Source organism: Balaenoptera physalus (assembly GCF_965194825.1).
Source record: "Balaenoptera physalus genome assembly, chromosome: 17".
Classification (NCBI taxonomy): Eukaryota; Metazoa; Chordata; class Mammalia; order Artiodactyla; family Balaenopteridae; genus Balaenoptera; species Balaenoptera physalus.
In genome coordinates, this window is record NC_138895.1 from 50826911 (window position 1) to 50843700 (window position 16790).

The 16790-nt window shown below is 41.4% G+C and overlaps 1 protein-coding gene across 5 annotated transcripts in view; it reads left to right on the forward strand.

Moving 5' to 3' along the window:
• Positions 1–16790, forward strand: part of GRHL2 (grainyhead like transcription factor 2) — a 175604-nt gene that overhangs the window by 105512 nt on the left and 53302 nt on the right. For all 5 annotated transcript variants that reach the window (XM_082434309.1, XM_082434307.1, XM_082434305.1 and 2 more), the window contains exon 8: positions 8900–8994. In XM_082434309.1, coding sequence (XP_082290435.1) covers positions 8900–8994 — 95 coding nt within the window. The remainder of the gene's footprint in view (positions 1–8899; positions 8995–16790) is intronic.

Below are 16790 nucleotides of genomic sequence, written 5' to 3' on the forward strand. Positions count from 1 at the left end.
CAATTTGCCATAGATCCATGCTACCCAGGATGGTCTCCAGAACAGCAGCAACAGCCCTGCCTGGGCGCTGATTAGAAAGGCAGATTCTTTGCCGCATCCCAGACCTGCTGAATCAAAATCTCTGGGAGTGGGCTCAGACATCTACATTTTACCAAAGTCCTCCAGTGATTCTGATGCACCCCAGCATTTGATTATCACTTTTATAGAACATCCACACAAGCCTATAAACTACGAGAATCCAGAAACTATCAGTCTACGTCTTTGGAGGTCATCCTAACAGGCCCTAGAGAATCTCTACGGCTGTGCATTCCCATATGCCTCACTCTGCCATGCCAAGGACACACCCAGCCTGAGAACAGACCCTGGAAAGTTTGACTCTATCACCAGCAACATGCCATTAACAGTGAGATCAACTTCACTCTTATTTCATTAGACGAACTCTCATTTCTTCTTCCCAGGGATTTGTTGTTTCTGATGGTTTGAACTGGTTGTGTACTTTAGGGTTATTCCTTTGTGTGAATGACTAAGATTCATAAGAACTACCTTCGTGACTCAGATTCAGTTGACATACATTTTTTAGAAACTTGTTTTAGCCAATTGTAGTTCTGTCCCATCATGTCACTTTTTGGAAACATCTAAGCCATATTTCTATTTATATCCCCATGCTCGCCAAGTAGATGCTAGTATTCAATAGATATTTACCAACCAGTGTACAAAACATGTAGTTTTTGTGTTGCCTCATCATTTTTTTAAAGAAATAAGAGTCCATTCGAAATGTAATATGAAGCGTTTTATTGGGCTTCACTTTATGGTGCTTCATAGATACTGCTTTTTAAAAAATTGCATGTTTGAGGCAACCCTGCATGGAGCAAGTCTATTGGCCCCATTTTCCCAACAGCATTTTCTCACTGCACGTCTCTGTGTCTAATTTTGGTAATTTTCTCAATATTTCCAACTTTTTTATTATTACTGAATTTGTTTTGGTAATCTGTGATTAGTGATCTTTGATGTTATTATTGTAATTGTTTTGGGACACCACAAACCACACCTATACAAGACGACAAACTTAATTGATAAATGTATGTGTTCTGACTGCTCCACCGACAGGCCATTCCCCCATCTCTCTCCGTCTCCTCGGGCCTTGCTGTTCCCTGAGACACAATATTGAAATTAGGCCAATTAATAACCCTACAGTGACCTCTAGGTGTTCAAGTGAAAGGACAAGTCTCACATCTCTCACTTTAAATCGAAAGCTAGGCATGATTAAGCTCAGTGAGGAAAGCATGTCAAAAGCCAAGACAGGCCAGCAGCTAGACCTCTTGCTCCAAACGGTTAGCCAAGTTGTGAATGCAAAGGAAAAGTTCTTGAAGGAAATTAAAAGTGCTACTCCAGTGAACACACTTATGATAAGAAAGCAAAAAGTCTTATTGCTGACATGGAGAAAGTTTTACTGGTCTGGATAGAAGATCAAACCAGCCACAAGATTCCCATAAACCAAAGCCTAATCCAGAGCAAGATCCTAACTCTCTTCCATTCTGTGAAGGCTGAGAGAGGTGAGAAAGCTAGAGAATAAGAGTTTGAAGCTAGCCAAGCTTGGTGTATGAGGTTTAAGGAAAGATGCCATCTCCGTAACATAAAAGTGCAAGGTGAAGCAGCAAGTGCTGATGTCAAAGCTGCAGCAAGTTACTCAAAAGATCTAGCTAAGATAATTAATAAAGGTGACTACACTTAACAAGAGATTTTCAGTGTAGACGAAGCAGCCTTATATCGGAAGAAGATGCCACCTAGGACTTGCATAGCTAGAGAGGAGAAGTCAATGCCTGGCTTCAAAGCTTCAAAGGACAGGCTGACTCTCTTGTTAGGGGCTAATGCAGCTGGTGACTTGCAGCTGAAGCCAATGCTCATCTACCATTCTGAAAATCCTAGCTTTCTTAAGAAATACGCTAAATCTACTCTGACTGTGCTCTATAAGTGGAACAACAAAGCCTGGAAGACAGCACATGTGTTTATTGAATATTTTAAGCCCACTGCTGAGACCTACTGCTCAGAAAAAAACATTCCTTTCAAAATATTACTATTGCCCATTGACAATGCACCTGGTCACCCAAGAGCTCTGATGGAGAGGTACTATAAGATTGCTGTTGTTTTCATGCCTGCTAACACACATCCATTCTGCAGCCCATGGACCAAAGAGTAATTTCAACTTTCAAGTTTTATTATTTAAGAAATACATTTTGTAAGGCTATAGCCGCCATAGATGGTGATTCTTTTGATGGATCTGGGCAAGGTAAATTGAAAACCTTCTGGAAAGGATTCACCATTCTAGATACCATTAAGAACGTTTGTGGCTCATGGAAAGAGGTCAAAATAGCAACATTAACAGGAGTTTGGAAGAAGTTGATTCCAACCTTCATAGACAACTTTGAGGGGTTCAAGATTCAGTGGAGGAAGTAACTGCAGATGTGATAGAAATAACAACAGAACTAGAGTTAGCAACTCAGTCTGAAGATGTGACTGAATTGCTGCAATCTGATGATAAAACTTTCATGTATGCGGAGTTGCTTCTTATGGTTGAGCAAAGAAAAAAACTTAGTTGATAAAGCAGCGGCAGGGTTTGAGAGATTTGACTCCAATTTTGGAAGAAGTTCTGTTGTAAGTAAAATGCTATCAAACAGCATTGCATGCTACAGAGAAATCATTCTTGAAAAGAAGAGTCAATCAATTCGGCAAACTTCACTGTTGTCGTATTTTAAGAAATTCCCACAGTCACCCCAGCCTTCAGTAACCACCACCCTGATCAGTCAGCAGCCACCAGCATCCAGGCAAGACCCTCCACCTGCAAAAAGATTATGACTCACTGAAGGCCCAGATGATGGTTAGCATTTTTAGCAATAACGTATTTTTAAATTAAGGTTTGTACATTGTTTTTTTAGACATAATGCTATTGCACACTTAATAGACTACAATACAGAGTAAACGTAACTCTTATATGCACTAGGAAACCAAAAAATTTGTGTGACTCACTTTATTTCAATATTGGCTTTATTGGGGTGGTCTGGAATGAAACCCACAATATATCGGAGGCATGCCTGTATGTTCACAATTAAATGCTTTAAAATCCTTTTAAAGTAGGGTGATTACTTTTTAGCTACAGTGGCTCTCTCATACAAGAATAAGCCATACACTCAAATCACATGACTTCCAGTCATAGGAGGGAATCTCAGATGCAGGGGTTGATGGTAACTCTCAAAAATTGTATGTTCATATTCTAAGTCGCAGAACCTGTAAATATGACCTTATTTGGGAGAAAGGTCTTTGCAGATGTAATAAGTTAAGCATCTCAAGATGAGATCATCCTGGTTTAGGGTGGGCCCTAAATCCAATGACAAGTCCTTAGAAGAGAAGAAAAAGGGGGAAGAAACACAGAGACACACAAGAGTACATCATGTGCAGGCAGAGGCAGAGATTAGAGTGATATGTCTGCAAGTCCAGGGATGTCAAGCATTGCCAGCCCCCAGCAGAAGCTAGGAGAGGCATGGAACCTCCAAAAGGAACCAATACTGCCAACACCTTGATTTGGAACATCTGGCTCCAGAACTATGAGAGAATAAATTTCTGTGGTTTTAAACTTCCAAGTTTGTAGTATTTGTTATGGCAGCTCTAGGAAACTAAGCTCATTACACCAGCTCATTACAATACCTTTTTTTTTCTTTTGGCTGCGTTGGGTCTTCGTTGCTGCGCACAGGCTTTCTTTAGTTGTGGTGAGCGGGGGCTACTCTTTGTTGAGGTGCACGGGCTTCTTATTGCGGTGGCTTCTTGTTGTGCAGCACTGGCTCTAGGCACGTGGGCTTCAGTAGTTGCAGCATGCGAGCTCAGTAGTTGCGGCATGCAGACCCTAAAGCATGCAGGCTTCAGTAGTTGCGGCACGTGGGCTCAGTAGTTGCAGTGCACGGGCTCTAGAGTGCGCGGGCTTCAGTAGTTGTTGTGCTCAAGCTCAGTAGTTGTGGCTCATGGGCTCTAGAGCGCAGGCTCAGTAGTTGTGGCGCACGGACTTAGTTGCTGCGCAGCATGTGGGATCTTCCCGGACCGGGGCTCAAACCCGTGTCCCCTGCATTGGCAGGCGGATTCTTACCACTGCGCCACCAGGGAAGTCCTACAATACCTTTTACTGGTTGCAGCTATCAACCTTTACAAAATTTGGGTTTGAGAAACTTTCTTGAGGAAATAAATTCTGGAAGAATTAACAACAGGTTGCAGAGGTTTTATTCCTACACCAAGGGTCATGAACCCTTAAGCAAACAACAGTCATCAAAGGACATTAAGACAGTTTTCAGAAACAGGAGACACATCTATTAGCATTTTGTTTATTAGACTAAAATGCATGTGGACAAAGCAATATCAATGTGTGTAAGTCGTGTACAAAACTTTGACAGTCACCACATGATAGCAGAGCTGTTTTACCATCTATAGGTGAGTGGCTTAGAGACTAAAAACAAAGGGGTAGAGAAGACCAGATATGTCTTTTATAAGGTTAAAGAAGAGTGTGTGACATTAGTCTCTTAGTTATATTTTTTGTTTAGACTGCTCTTGGATCCATTATTCATTCATTTACTCAACAAACTTATGGAATGCATCTTATCTGGATAATGTTAAACACTGAGAAAGTAGCAGTATTTAAGTTAAGTTCCTTGCCTTTACATAGCATGTATAGCTAATGGGAAATGGTGGTGTTAAATAAATAAACAAATAAATAAAACATTGATATGTAGTATGAAGGAAATAAGCAAGGTAATGTAGCCACCCAATAAAAAGTAGCCTCGCCAGTCTTGTTTTTTTGTTTTTGGCATAAAAAGCATATTAAACATAATATGTTTTTCATTTATTTATTTGTCTACTTATTTGTATTCTGTCTCCTTCTGAACTGTAAGTGCCTTTAGATCAGGGACCTAGTCTTGTTTTCTGCTGTTTCTTAAGCATGAGGACGCTGTCCGGTATATAGAGAACACACAGTAAATATTTGTTCAATACATTTGTTGATTGAGTAAGTGAACATGATAGAGAGAAACTGACAGAGACCCTGTGCAAGACCCAGAAAACATTTATTTGTGTTTGTATTGCATTTGTTTTTAAAATTCTTTACTTTTCTAAACTAACACATTTTTTTAGGGGAGGAATTTTTCAGGTAGAGAAGGTGTGGAAAAATAAAAACTTAAAAAGATCTAGGTTAATTGTTTGACCAAACCATTTTGATTTTTCTTTATTGCTAGATATGGCATTTGCTTTTTAAATTTATGATTGATTTATGATTTTAAAAATGCTTATTAAAAATTGCAAAACAAAATTGTAAGACTATCTTTTAAAACAAATAGCTATGAAGAATCAGGGAACTCAGTTTCTTTAAGTTCAGTGATCCATTTTCTTTTCAAAATTTTAAGAAACTGGCTGGCCTGCTGAAAGCACAGGTTTGTATTTAAAATCATCTGAAATATAGTCATAAAGCCTTTTTTTAAACTTGTAGGATATAAAATCATTTCCCTTTGCTTTCTGTTTTATCGCTTAGCTTTAAATATTTACTTTAAATCAATAAGAAAATTTGAATTCCCTAAGAGAAAAATAAGCAAAAGACAGAACAGTAAACTGTTACAATAAATGAATAAATTTTAAAAACAAAGAGAAAGAAGATAAAGAAACACAAAGAGCCAGAAAGCAAATAGAAGACTGTTCTATTCTTTAGCAATCAAGGAATTGCAAATAAAATAATGTTAGCATGCTTTGCATACCAACTTGGAAAGAGACAGTTTGAGGAAACAGGAAGTCACACACTGTTACTGTGAATATAAACTGTTTTAACCTTTCCAGGAGCAATTTGACAAAGTGAATTAGAAGCCTTAAAAATATATTTGCCTTTGACCTATTAATTTCACTTCTGAGACTATATGTTAATGAAATAATGAAGTATATATGACTATTTTGCCATAAAGATAATTAGATGAAGCGCTATTTAAGGTAGCAAAGTATTATACATCATTTAAGGGACCAATAGGAGCAAAATAAAGTTATAGCATTTTATTTTAATCCAATATAATAGTATTTGGACATTAAAACTATTTTCCACAATTTTATTTAGTGACATGGAAAGATGCTGAAGATGTATTAAAGGGAAAAGAAGCAAATTAAAAAATAATTGTTACAATATTGTGTAAAAATATTTACATATTTTGGAGAAAGGGAGACAGAGACTGAGATAGGAAAAATGAAGTCTACACAGATGTGTTTGTAGTGGGTGAGTAGATTGTGCCTGCTTTTAAATATTTTTCTTATTTGTTCATGGTATACGACTTTCCTATGGTGAACACACAAGCTTCTATTTTAAAGTGTGTGTGCTTTATTTAAAATGTAAAGATCTATAGTTTTGCTTTAAAGTTTCCCTGAGGAAACCAATAAAATTATAGACAAAGGGCATGAACAGGCAGTTTGTATAAGGAGACACCTCGTTGGCTATCCTGGATGTGAAGAGATGCTTGAACTCATAGGTGATAGAAGAAATGCAACTATAATATCATTAAGATACCACTTTGTACCCACTGGATTGGCCACAAAAGTAGAAATTTGGTGAGAAAGAGGGGAAATAGAATTCTGGTCAGAGTATAGATTGACATGACCCATTATAGGAAGTGAGTCTGAGGGCCATTCTGGACAGCACATCTCAGTAGGTTTTTCTGAAGTTAACCAGTAATCCAGGTCCCAGTAATAAGGAGTTATTTGAAAAACACAAAATCAAACTGACTTTGTTTTATTATGGATTATTATGAACTTATTATTATTATTATTTTATTTATTATTATTATTGGCCATGCCTCGCCGCTTACGGGATCTTGGTTCCTCAACCAGGGATCCACTGGGGCCTCAGCAGTGAAAGTGCTGAGTCCTAACCACTGGACCGCCAGGGAATTCCCCTAAACTTATTAATATTATTATTATGGACTTTGTTTTATTATTTTTGTGTTATGGATAGAAAAATCAAATAGGAGTCCTACTTCTCCCAACCTAATTCACACAAACAAAATGAGTTGTATTAGTAAGAGAAGGTAATTAAAATCTTGGTTAAGGATCACATGAATTTAGATTTTGTGATAAATGAGGAGGAAATGATCTAAAAATGATCAGATATGTGAATTTTAGGAAAGCAGACTTCAAAATTTTACAGCATTAACATAGAGAACTTGCTGAAGCCTCAAGAAGCCACCAGCCCTGGAGTGATAGGACCACTTAGAACACAGGATGAGGAAATGACCATTTGGCCAGAGACATGTCAAATTTTGTAGACAATGAACACTTTATACTTTATACTGGAAGTCAGTCATAATAGCTCATCCTAACTCAGAGAGAAACATATTCAAAAAGATTTTATAAACAAAAAGACCTCCAATATCATTAGTATTGAGCCTTCCTGTGGCCCCCATTGTGGGGCTGTAGTGTGATGACACAGAGGAGTGTGCAGGGTCTAATTGCAAAGCATATGATAGGTCATGGTGCAAGTTTTAGCCTTAAAAACATTATTAAAAGCACATGATTAGAGTTTTCATTTTAGAAAAATAATTGTGGAAGTTTAGAAAGAAAGAACATATGTGATTAGGTGATCAAGTTGTGAGTGAACCAGACCTCAAAGAAAAGCAGATGGGCCTTACCGTCGTGCCAGCCAAGCAGGACATGGCCAATGTTTACTTAGTACACAAGGGATGGAGTGAAGGTAGGATGTCATATCCAAGGGGGCCAAGAGTAGGGGAAAAATCCAGATGGTAAGCATAAGCTAAAAACCTCAGGAAGTAGTGAGGATTAAGACTAGGAACGTCGTGTCTAGACCTGAAGACCAACTAAGGCAGTGACAGTGGAGACAGAGGAATATCACAGTGTTGTCTGTGGTACCAGAGAGCTGGAGACCACTGAAGGGTCCATCTCTGGGGAGAGGGGATAAGTAAATTGTAGTTGATGGTCACCACTGAATTCTATGCAGCCACAGCTAGGATTAGGCATACAACCAGCAATGTGGATACGTCTGAAAAGGTCCGTAGCGAGGGTTGCCAGATAAAATACAGGGTGCCCAGTTAAATTTGAATTTCTGTTAAACAACAAATACTTTTTTAGAGTATGATCCAAATATTTGCTAAATCTGGCAACCCTAGTCACAGTACGGCACAATTTGTGAAAATGAAAACTATGTACACAGGCAAATCAACCCAACTTACTTCATAAGGATACAGAGCAAACATGTTGATAGCTATTGTGCTTGGGGGTGGGGGATAGAGAGAAGAAAAAGGAATAAATAAATATTACATAAATAAAGAAATAAGAGAGGGCCTTGAGGGGACAGGTGGTGGTAATGAGCTAAGTACGACTGACTCAATTCTCTGTACCTAAATCCAAAAAGAAGTAAAAAATAAGTTTTTCTGCACTCTTGGATTTCTTCACTGAAGCCCTGGAGACACTGCCCGGCTGATAAAGAGAATATTCTGTCCTATGAAATGATCCCTATGGAATACTCTGGCACTGCCGGCAAAATTAAGTGGCAGAAAAGTGAGTAGGAGAGGGACTAGGTAGGTGACAAGGCACTCAGGAGCAAGAAATTTATAAACCGAGTTAAAAATGAAACTAATGAACAAATCAGTTAGGAACATTGCTTCACCTAGGTTTACTCTTTTAATAGAGGAACACGCTTACATTCTTATAGAGTAAATATTAGTAAAAGATTATCAGCAAGCACAAATCCTTAACTGTTGCCATGGAGACAGACAGAAGAATAGGCAAAGCTGCAATTTCCCCATTGGAAAAATGATAATTCAATACATGTCACCCAGTAACGCTGATTCTTTTAATACCTTTTTCTTTTTTTATGTCACAGCTGATTACAAGGAGAGCTTTAATACGATTGGCAACATTGAAGAGATTGCATATAATGCTGTTTCCTTCACCTGGGACGTGAATGAAGAAGCTAAGGTGAGTGAAAAAGTAGCACTGATTCATTGGTCGTACCTTTTAAATACCGTGTCCTTTCTCTGCAGAGGATTCTTTTACAAAAGCCTCTGAGTAGGGAAAGATCTGTTAACTTGAGCCAGAAAAAAGGGAAATGAACCTATGATCTTTCTCTTGAAGTCACACACATTCAATTACGCACAGCTAAATTGCCTTTTGTGGAGCAAGGAGAAAGGGGGTGTACCTGTTCCTCTGTGGCCTCCCGCTGAATGGGCCAGGCCCCTTGTCCCTCCCAAATCCTCCAGGCCCCCAAGCTCCATTTTAGCACTTGGGGCTGACAGGACTGGGCCAGAAAAACCTTTTCTACCTGCACTGCAGTTTCCCCAAACACCTCTCCAACTGCTGCCTTCTTCAGAGGCAGGAAGGTGCTCAGAGCTACTGTCTGCACAGGTAAGCAGCTGGGCAAGCCTCCCGACCCCCGGCCCCTTTGAGGCTTGATCTGGTCGAGGGAGGGTGCAGGAAGCAGGGCTGCAGGTCTCTGAACTTGACTCCCTGAGGAAGAGCCACCACCGTGACCTTGAGCCATTTCTTTCCTGTTAACCTCAAGCTTAAGCTTTTCTGATTTCTCTCTGGGGCCAGCACGGTTAAGAAGGGCAACAGTAAAATCTCTGGCCAGGTGCGTCCTGAGGATAGGTGTCCACCGTTGCATGGATTCGGGTAAAAAAGTAAGACTTGACGATACTCTGATTTGCTTTCCAGCCATGAGTCCCTGAGTTTATGAAAACTGAACTTTGCTGCTATGCCCACTCTTCTTCCTGTGTTCTGTACCTTCTGATTCTCGATCCTTATTGTGCACCAAAGGGAAGGTTCCAGATGAACCCTAAGCTTGTTTTCTGCTTCAGTTATGTACCATCTAAGAGGGCGTTAGAAGACTTTGTCTTCGAATTAATGAAAAGGTCAATGTAAACAACTGCTTTCAATGCTCCATTGTCTGCAAGCAGGGGAAGGCCAGGTGAGAAAGGAAACTGGATGGGAGTTTGTGGGCATGACTTAGAGAAGAAGATGAATTGCTCAGTGTCTCATTTCACTCAGGTATAAAACAAAGTAAATGAAATTGGCTTTAGGCCCAAGAAAGGTGACCTAAATGGGCAAGCAGAAACAGAGTTCCAGAGTAGCTGGGAGAATGTTCCAGTGGGTCAGTGCATCTGAGGGAAGGCAGGAGGCCTTGTGATGTGATGGGCACAGAAGTGCAGGAAAAGCTTCTCCTTGAGGCCCCACTCCACCTCTGTTTAAAGTTCCTCACCCAAGCCCCAGCCTTTCTCCTCGTGCCCCCTTCTCTTCTCCCAGAGGCTAGATTACTGGGCTGGGTAAGGAAAAGGCAGTGTGTGCAATGATATCAGGGCCCAGGGTTGGAATCCTGGCAAGTCAGCTGACCTCTCTGGGCCTCAGTTCACTCATGTAAAGCAGAACAAAACAAAACAAAACAAACTTTTCTGACTGTCCCTGCTGTACCAAGCATGTGCTGGGAGTACGATGTGTGAAAATCCAGTCTCTGAGGGGGAGGTAAGGGAATCGTTAGCTGCACGGCAGTGTGTGTGAGGAGTGAGAGGCAGGCCCAAGCAGAGCCATCCACTGGGAAGACAATGGGATCCTATCCTTGCAAGTGCCTTGTCAAGGTAAAGCAAGCTGTAAAAGTGTGCTGTAACTGCAGCCCTAAATTTCCTTATCATGCAATCTGATAACAAGTGCTAGAAGGTGAATGTGTTAACTGTTACCAGTCAATAACGACCTTTTAAAGAAAATGTCTAAACCTGAAGGGACATCTTGAATGATGGCGGCTCTATGGTCAACCAGTGAGGTAGTTAATTGGGGGCTGAGTTGACTTTTCTTTCATTTCCCATAGGTAAGGCTCACTTTTCTTGTCGAAATACGTATGTTTGTGCGTGTGTATTGTTCCAGGCTGACACATTTAAGGTCACATATGCTTTGACACATGGCAGTGCTTGCTTGTTGTAGCAAAACTTGTTTCTTTAATACCTATTTTCAGTAACTGTTATTTGGTAGTTGTAATTGTGTGCAGTTTGGGTTAATCGATGAGTAATAAAACTATCTCCAAATACTTCTGCCAAACTACTGGAAGAGCTTTTAAAGAAAAACCATAAAAGTTAAATCCATTTCATTAGGTAGGCTGAGAAGATTTTTTTTTTTTTCAACCTGCAGGATGTAAGGTTTTTCTGTAAAATATCATTGATTTTATAATAAGCAGGCTGCAAAAAAACCCCAAAATTACATGATTGGGAAAAAGGTTTTCAACAAAGCAAGGCATAAAATCCTCTCACAGTGGAATTGTTTGTGATTTTCATACTGTGGACTTATTCTCGGGAGCAGTTGCACTTGACTTCGAGTTCCTCTTGGTAACATCCACACAGAAATCTGTTGTAGGCTTTAGGATTGTGACATTCATTCAGTGTCACATGTTGTTTTAGTTCATGTGGCCAGAGGACACAAATTTGTGACCCGCAGCCTTCATATGTTCCACAGAACGTATATGTACGTGTGCATCATGCATTTATGTACTTATATTCCAAGTTTTAAAATATTTTGCCCACATTTAATAATCAGGAGATTCAAGAAACAAACAAACAAAACAAAAATCTAAGTTTCCAGACTCTTTTGGATAATTAGCGATTCTGGCAACATGAGCCCGAGTGTCTGCAAGGCCATGAGTAGCTCTTGTGAGGTACCAGCTGTTCTCTTTAATTCTTTCTCTAGCCTTCTCCATCGTGGAACTTTCCTTGCCTGGTCCTTGTGGACATTTGAAGTTTCACGCCCCAATCACACCCCCTCAGACAACTGAACATGCCATTTACATCTTTACTGGCTCTTGGTGTCGGGGAAAGTAGTGACACAAGGGAGGTTGACGCCGTGTGGCTGAGAGGAATGGGTCAGTCAGGAACCCCACCAACCTCCCCGGGTTCCTTTGGCAACGGGCCACACACAGGCTGACTTGTGTCGGTGCTGCTACAGAGAGCTGCTGCGCCTTTCTTTGTTTGAAAGAAAGGTAGTAAATCTTGATCTTTGAGGATGTTTTCCAAAAAATCAGAAATCAGTTGGGTCCAAATGTGAGTGGGTACCAACAAGTTGGATAATATCACTTCAGGGGTAAAAATAATATATAGTTTTTGGCACAAGACCAGCTTTGGGGTGGGCAATATCCCGAGAGACACTACGAATCTACTTTGAGCCACAGCAGTATCATTTGAGAGATCTGTGTGTCTTCCCAAGATAGCTTCTATTTGGATATTTGGTTTGGGTGCATTTATTAAAAAAATAAAACAGTCCCGTATTTGTTAGTCTTCCCACATATGCATCATAAGGCCTGATGACAAAATTTATGGATTTTTTCAGAACACTACTCTTTTCTTTTGCTGCTGACCTATATTCTATTCTTACCTCTTGTTTAGCAGGAAGAGAAGAAAGGAAAGAACGTGAAACTCTAATCATTTAGTTTAATTTAATTACAGGAAAAGTTTGGCCAGGGAAGGTGTTAACAGAACCTAGGGGCAGGACAGGAATAAAGACGCAGACGTAGAGAATGGACTTGAGGACATGGGGAGGGGGAAGGGGAAGCTGGGACGAAGTGAGAGAGTGGCATATGTACATATGTATATGTATATGTATATGTACATATGGACATATGTATACTACCAAATGTAAAATAGATAGCTAGTGGGAAGCAGCCGCATAGCACAGGGAGATCAGCTCGGTGCTTTGTGACCACCTAGAGGGATGGAATAGGGAGGGTGGAAGGGAGACGCAAGAGGGAGGAGACATGAGGATATACGTATATGAATAGCTGATTCACTTTGTTATACGGCAGAAACTAACACACCATTGTAAAGCAATTATATTCCAATAAAGGTGTTAAAAAAAAAAATGAGGTTGCGGGATTAACTGCAGATTGCCAGTCTCAAGGGCAGCACGGTTCTGGCAGAACTACTGCAGACTTCTTCCTCCCAGAACCGGTTTTGCTGGTTGTGCTACAGCGTCTCTGCACAATGACGCCCGCAGCAGAAAGAGTCTCCGGCAGGACATTCGTTTCCCCTCAGGGTCTGTGCAGTCTGGAAGCTCCTGTAACGTGAACCGGGGTCCCTGGGCCCCTGGGAATGACTCAGGTGGCATCCAGGCGGGTGAGGTTCTCAGCATCCACGCTGGTGGGAGCTTGGAGGTTGATGAGGTTGGGGCACAGGGTGATAGAGAAAACAAAGCGCTGGAATGGGGCTCAGGCACCCAGGTACCCCCCGGGTGCGGGAATAGCCAGCTTTGTGCCTTCCCCCTTCTGAGCCTCAGTTTCTCAGCTGGAGAATGGCGGGAAGTGGAACAGGGAGGGGCTGACAAAGTATTAAGGTCCCATCCGTATGAGTCTAGTGGGAGCCCCACAGGGCTGCATTCTTTCACATGACTCCCACTTACAAGGTCATTTCGATTCCTCTTTCTCCCCTCAGCCAAACGCAGGTAACCACAGAGTAGATTTGTTGGTCACTAATCCCCGAGATGAGAAGTTCCCAGGCAAGCCCCTATTGAATTATTGAAGGGTGGTGAGCTCAGATTCCTGGCACCGAGCGCCGGTGATGACATCACCCCCAGAGCGGGGGCACACAAACCCTAATTATACGCTCCCCTTTCTCCCCGATTTCTAAGGAGATTCTTGAAACCAGGCCCCTTATTTGTGCCCAGAGCCTTTTTCTCCGTTCACAGTGATTTCAAGATTAAACCAACCTCGACGTGCTACAAAGGCCTCTCTCATGTGACCACAGAGAATTACTTGAGCGTTAAGATATTACTTAGTGCTCTGAGGAACGAGTTTCTTTTTCGTGTCTTTTCACTGGAACACCATACCAATTTCCCCCTGTTTCTACGCCTCACCCTTCTCGTGGTTTATAAACTACCTGAGATGAAGGAGGCCTATTTCCATGAACCCTCTGCTGCTAAGCCTTTCGGAATGATCTTGAGTCAGTGAAATGTTCCTCTTCCCTCACTACCAGCACTGCTAAATAATCAAGCAAACAAATAAATCCACTCCTAGCCCATTCCCCTGTCTCTATGATTTAAAAAGAAAACGTATGATAATTCAGTAATACGGAGCTCTGTCTGCCCTGTGTTACTCTAGCCCAGCACCTCTGCTTGCGGAAGCAGGGTGACTGCGCTCTGGAGGGATGCCTAACCCCCACCCCCCCACCTCCCGCCACCCCACTCTCTCTCTCCCTTGAGTTGCAGGAGGGGCTTTGAGAGAGGAGCTGTCAGGCCCTCTGCTTTGCAAGATCAGGTGGGAAACGTTCTTCCTGCGTTTTGGTATTTGGGAGGAACTTTCAGACCGGAAGTTGTTGCAGTTTTAGAGAGAGTCAAGGACAGAGATAAGGCATATTTTCATCCCTGTTAACAGATTTTTGTGGTGAAACTGGGGGTGGGCAGGGCTGAAAACTGGTTGGGGTGAGGCGGGAAGTAGAGAGGCTGAGAGACATCATGGATGTCCCTGTGCATCTCAGATTCTGATTCCACTAAAGATCAACTTTCTTCATAGCAGGCTCTGCAAGACTGGGCAAATGGAAAAGGTGGACTTTGAACCATGTCCCTCTGAGTCCAGAGTCCGTGTTCTTAAACCATCCCAACAGCGGGATATCTGTCATTTTTTTTTTAGACCAAAGAATGCTATGATTTTCCTTCTCAAAGAAATTTATAGGGTACAACCTAGAAAGAAAGAAATCAAATGAATCTCATTTCCTTGAGCAAAGCAATTCTATCAAGTCACCCTGCTTTTGCCACCCATCTCCCCCATCCCCACCAACAAAGATGGGCTCACTGACCCAACACTGCCAGCACACAGGTCTCTTCCTGTCCATGTCTTTGGTTGCCCTGGTACATTACCGGTTGATGTCATACGTATTATTGACCAGAATGCATACGGGAGTGAGGACTGTTTGGATTCCTTGCCCTCTTCAACTGAGTGTGTGTGTATGTGTGTGTATTAGCCTAACATTAGTGATCTCATTTGCCTAATTATGACCTCGCTCTGGGTTAATTGAAGATCAGTGCATGCTTTCTAATAGTGCAGCTCTGAGACATAGCAGTGTTTTCTTCTCCATACCTCACACATTTATTCTCCATTTTCCCCACTTCTCTCTAGCTCCTTTCCCTGGTTTCCTGAATTTCATTTTCACACTCATTTACATTATTTCTGTACACTTTTCCTTTATGTTTTGGTTTTTTCCTGTTATGAACAGTGAAGACTGTTCCTTACTCTTTTCTGCAATACCATGTAGGAAGCACAGCATGAAAAAATTCGAAGCAAGGATGACGATTATTATTCGAGAAAATGAAGGTTGCAGAAGGCACACAATGGCTCCCTGCTTTACGTTTGCAACTTAAGAAATACAGTAAATGAAAACCCACATTTACCAAGCTGGTAAATTGGAAGTAGATATTTACACATAAGCAATATTTATTTATTAAATTTATTTATTTTATTTATTTATTTTTGGCTAACTTGGGTCTTCGTTGCTGCACGTGGGCTTTCTCTAGTTGAGGCGAGCGTGGGCTACTCTTCGTTGTGGTGCACGGGCTTCTCATTGGGATGGCTTCTCCTGTTGCACAGCACAGGCTCTAGGCACACAGGCTTCAGTAGTTGTGGCACGCACGCTCAGTGGCTGTGACACATGGGCCCAGCTGCTCCAGAGCACGTGGGATCCTCCCAGACCAGGGCTTGAACCCGTGTCCCCTGCATTAGCAGGCGGATTCTCAACCACTGAGCCATTAGGGAAGCCCTGCAATATTTATTTTATAGATAGATTCCTCTCACTTTGGGTCCCTTTGGATGCTATAAATGAATTGCATTTACAAAAGAGATTTTCATGTAATTTTTTTTTTATTGAAGTATAGTTGATTTACAGTGTTTTGTTAGTTTCTGGTGTACAGCGCAGTGATTCAGTTTCCATGTAATTTTTTAAATTGAGAGAAAATGCCAGATGAGAAGATGCATGTTGATATTCCCTCTAGGCCCTATTTCCCTTAATATTTTTGCCTTATTTCTTGCCTTTGTGTCTGATTTTGCACTAATACTAAGGAGATGTCATTTGAGAACTGAGACCCAGTCTGAGGGGTGGAAACATGGATGTGCTGAGAGGAATCAGCTGGCTGAGCAGAAAAACAAAAGTGAAAGCTGGGAGTAAAAAGTTCTCTTCCAGATTTGCAATTCTATCCTTAAGGAAGAAAATGAAGTTGATTGAATGCCCCAGCACTGCCCTGCAGCTGCCGTGGACATAAGGGCATTTGATGGGGCCCGTGTCATGAATTGCTTCATATTGTGAGACATAAATAAAGCTCTCAGATCGGGTGACTTACTTCTGTCATGTTAAGTCCAGGTTTCTTCCTTTTCTTCCTGTGTGGTTCAGCCCTTTCTCTTCCCAGTGCTGTCTTTTCAAGGTACAGCAAGTGGTCAGCAAGCCAAACCTAGCTCTTTATCAGCTGCTAACGGGTAGGACAGAGCCTCTCAGTCCTCAGATCTCAATGTTAGTTAGCTTCAAAGACAGGATGGTGCAAATGGCAGTGCTTTGATCACAGCCTATGCAAAGGCAGTAAACTAGAGAAAATGTAAGTGTTCTAACCTTCTTGTACCCTGTAAATTATTCAGTCTCTCTTTGTGGAAAATATGGTAATGCTCACCGAAAGACCGTTTCGACATTTAGTACCAAATCAGAGCAGACCCATTAAAATTGTCCCAAATTTATCTCACCCTCCTTCCTTTTCTCTCTCTCTCAACATTT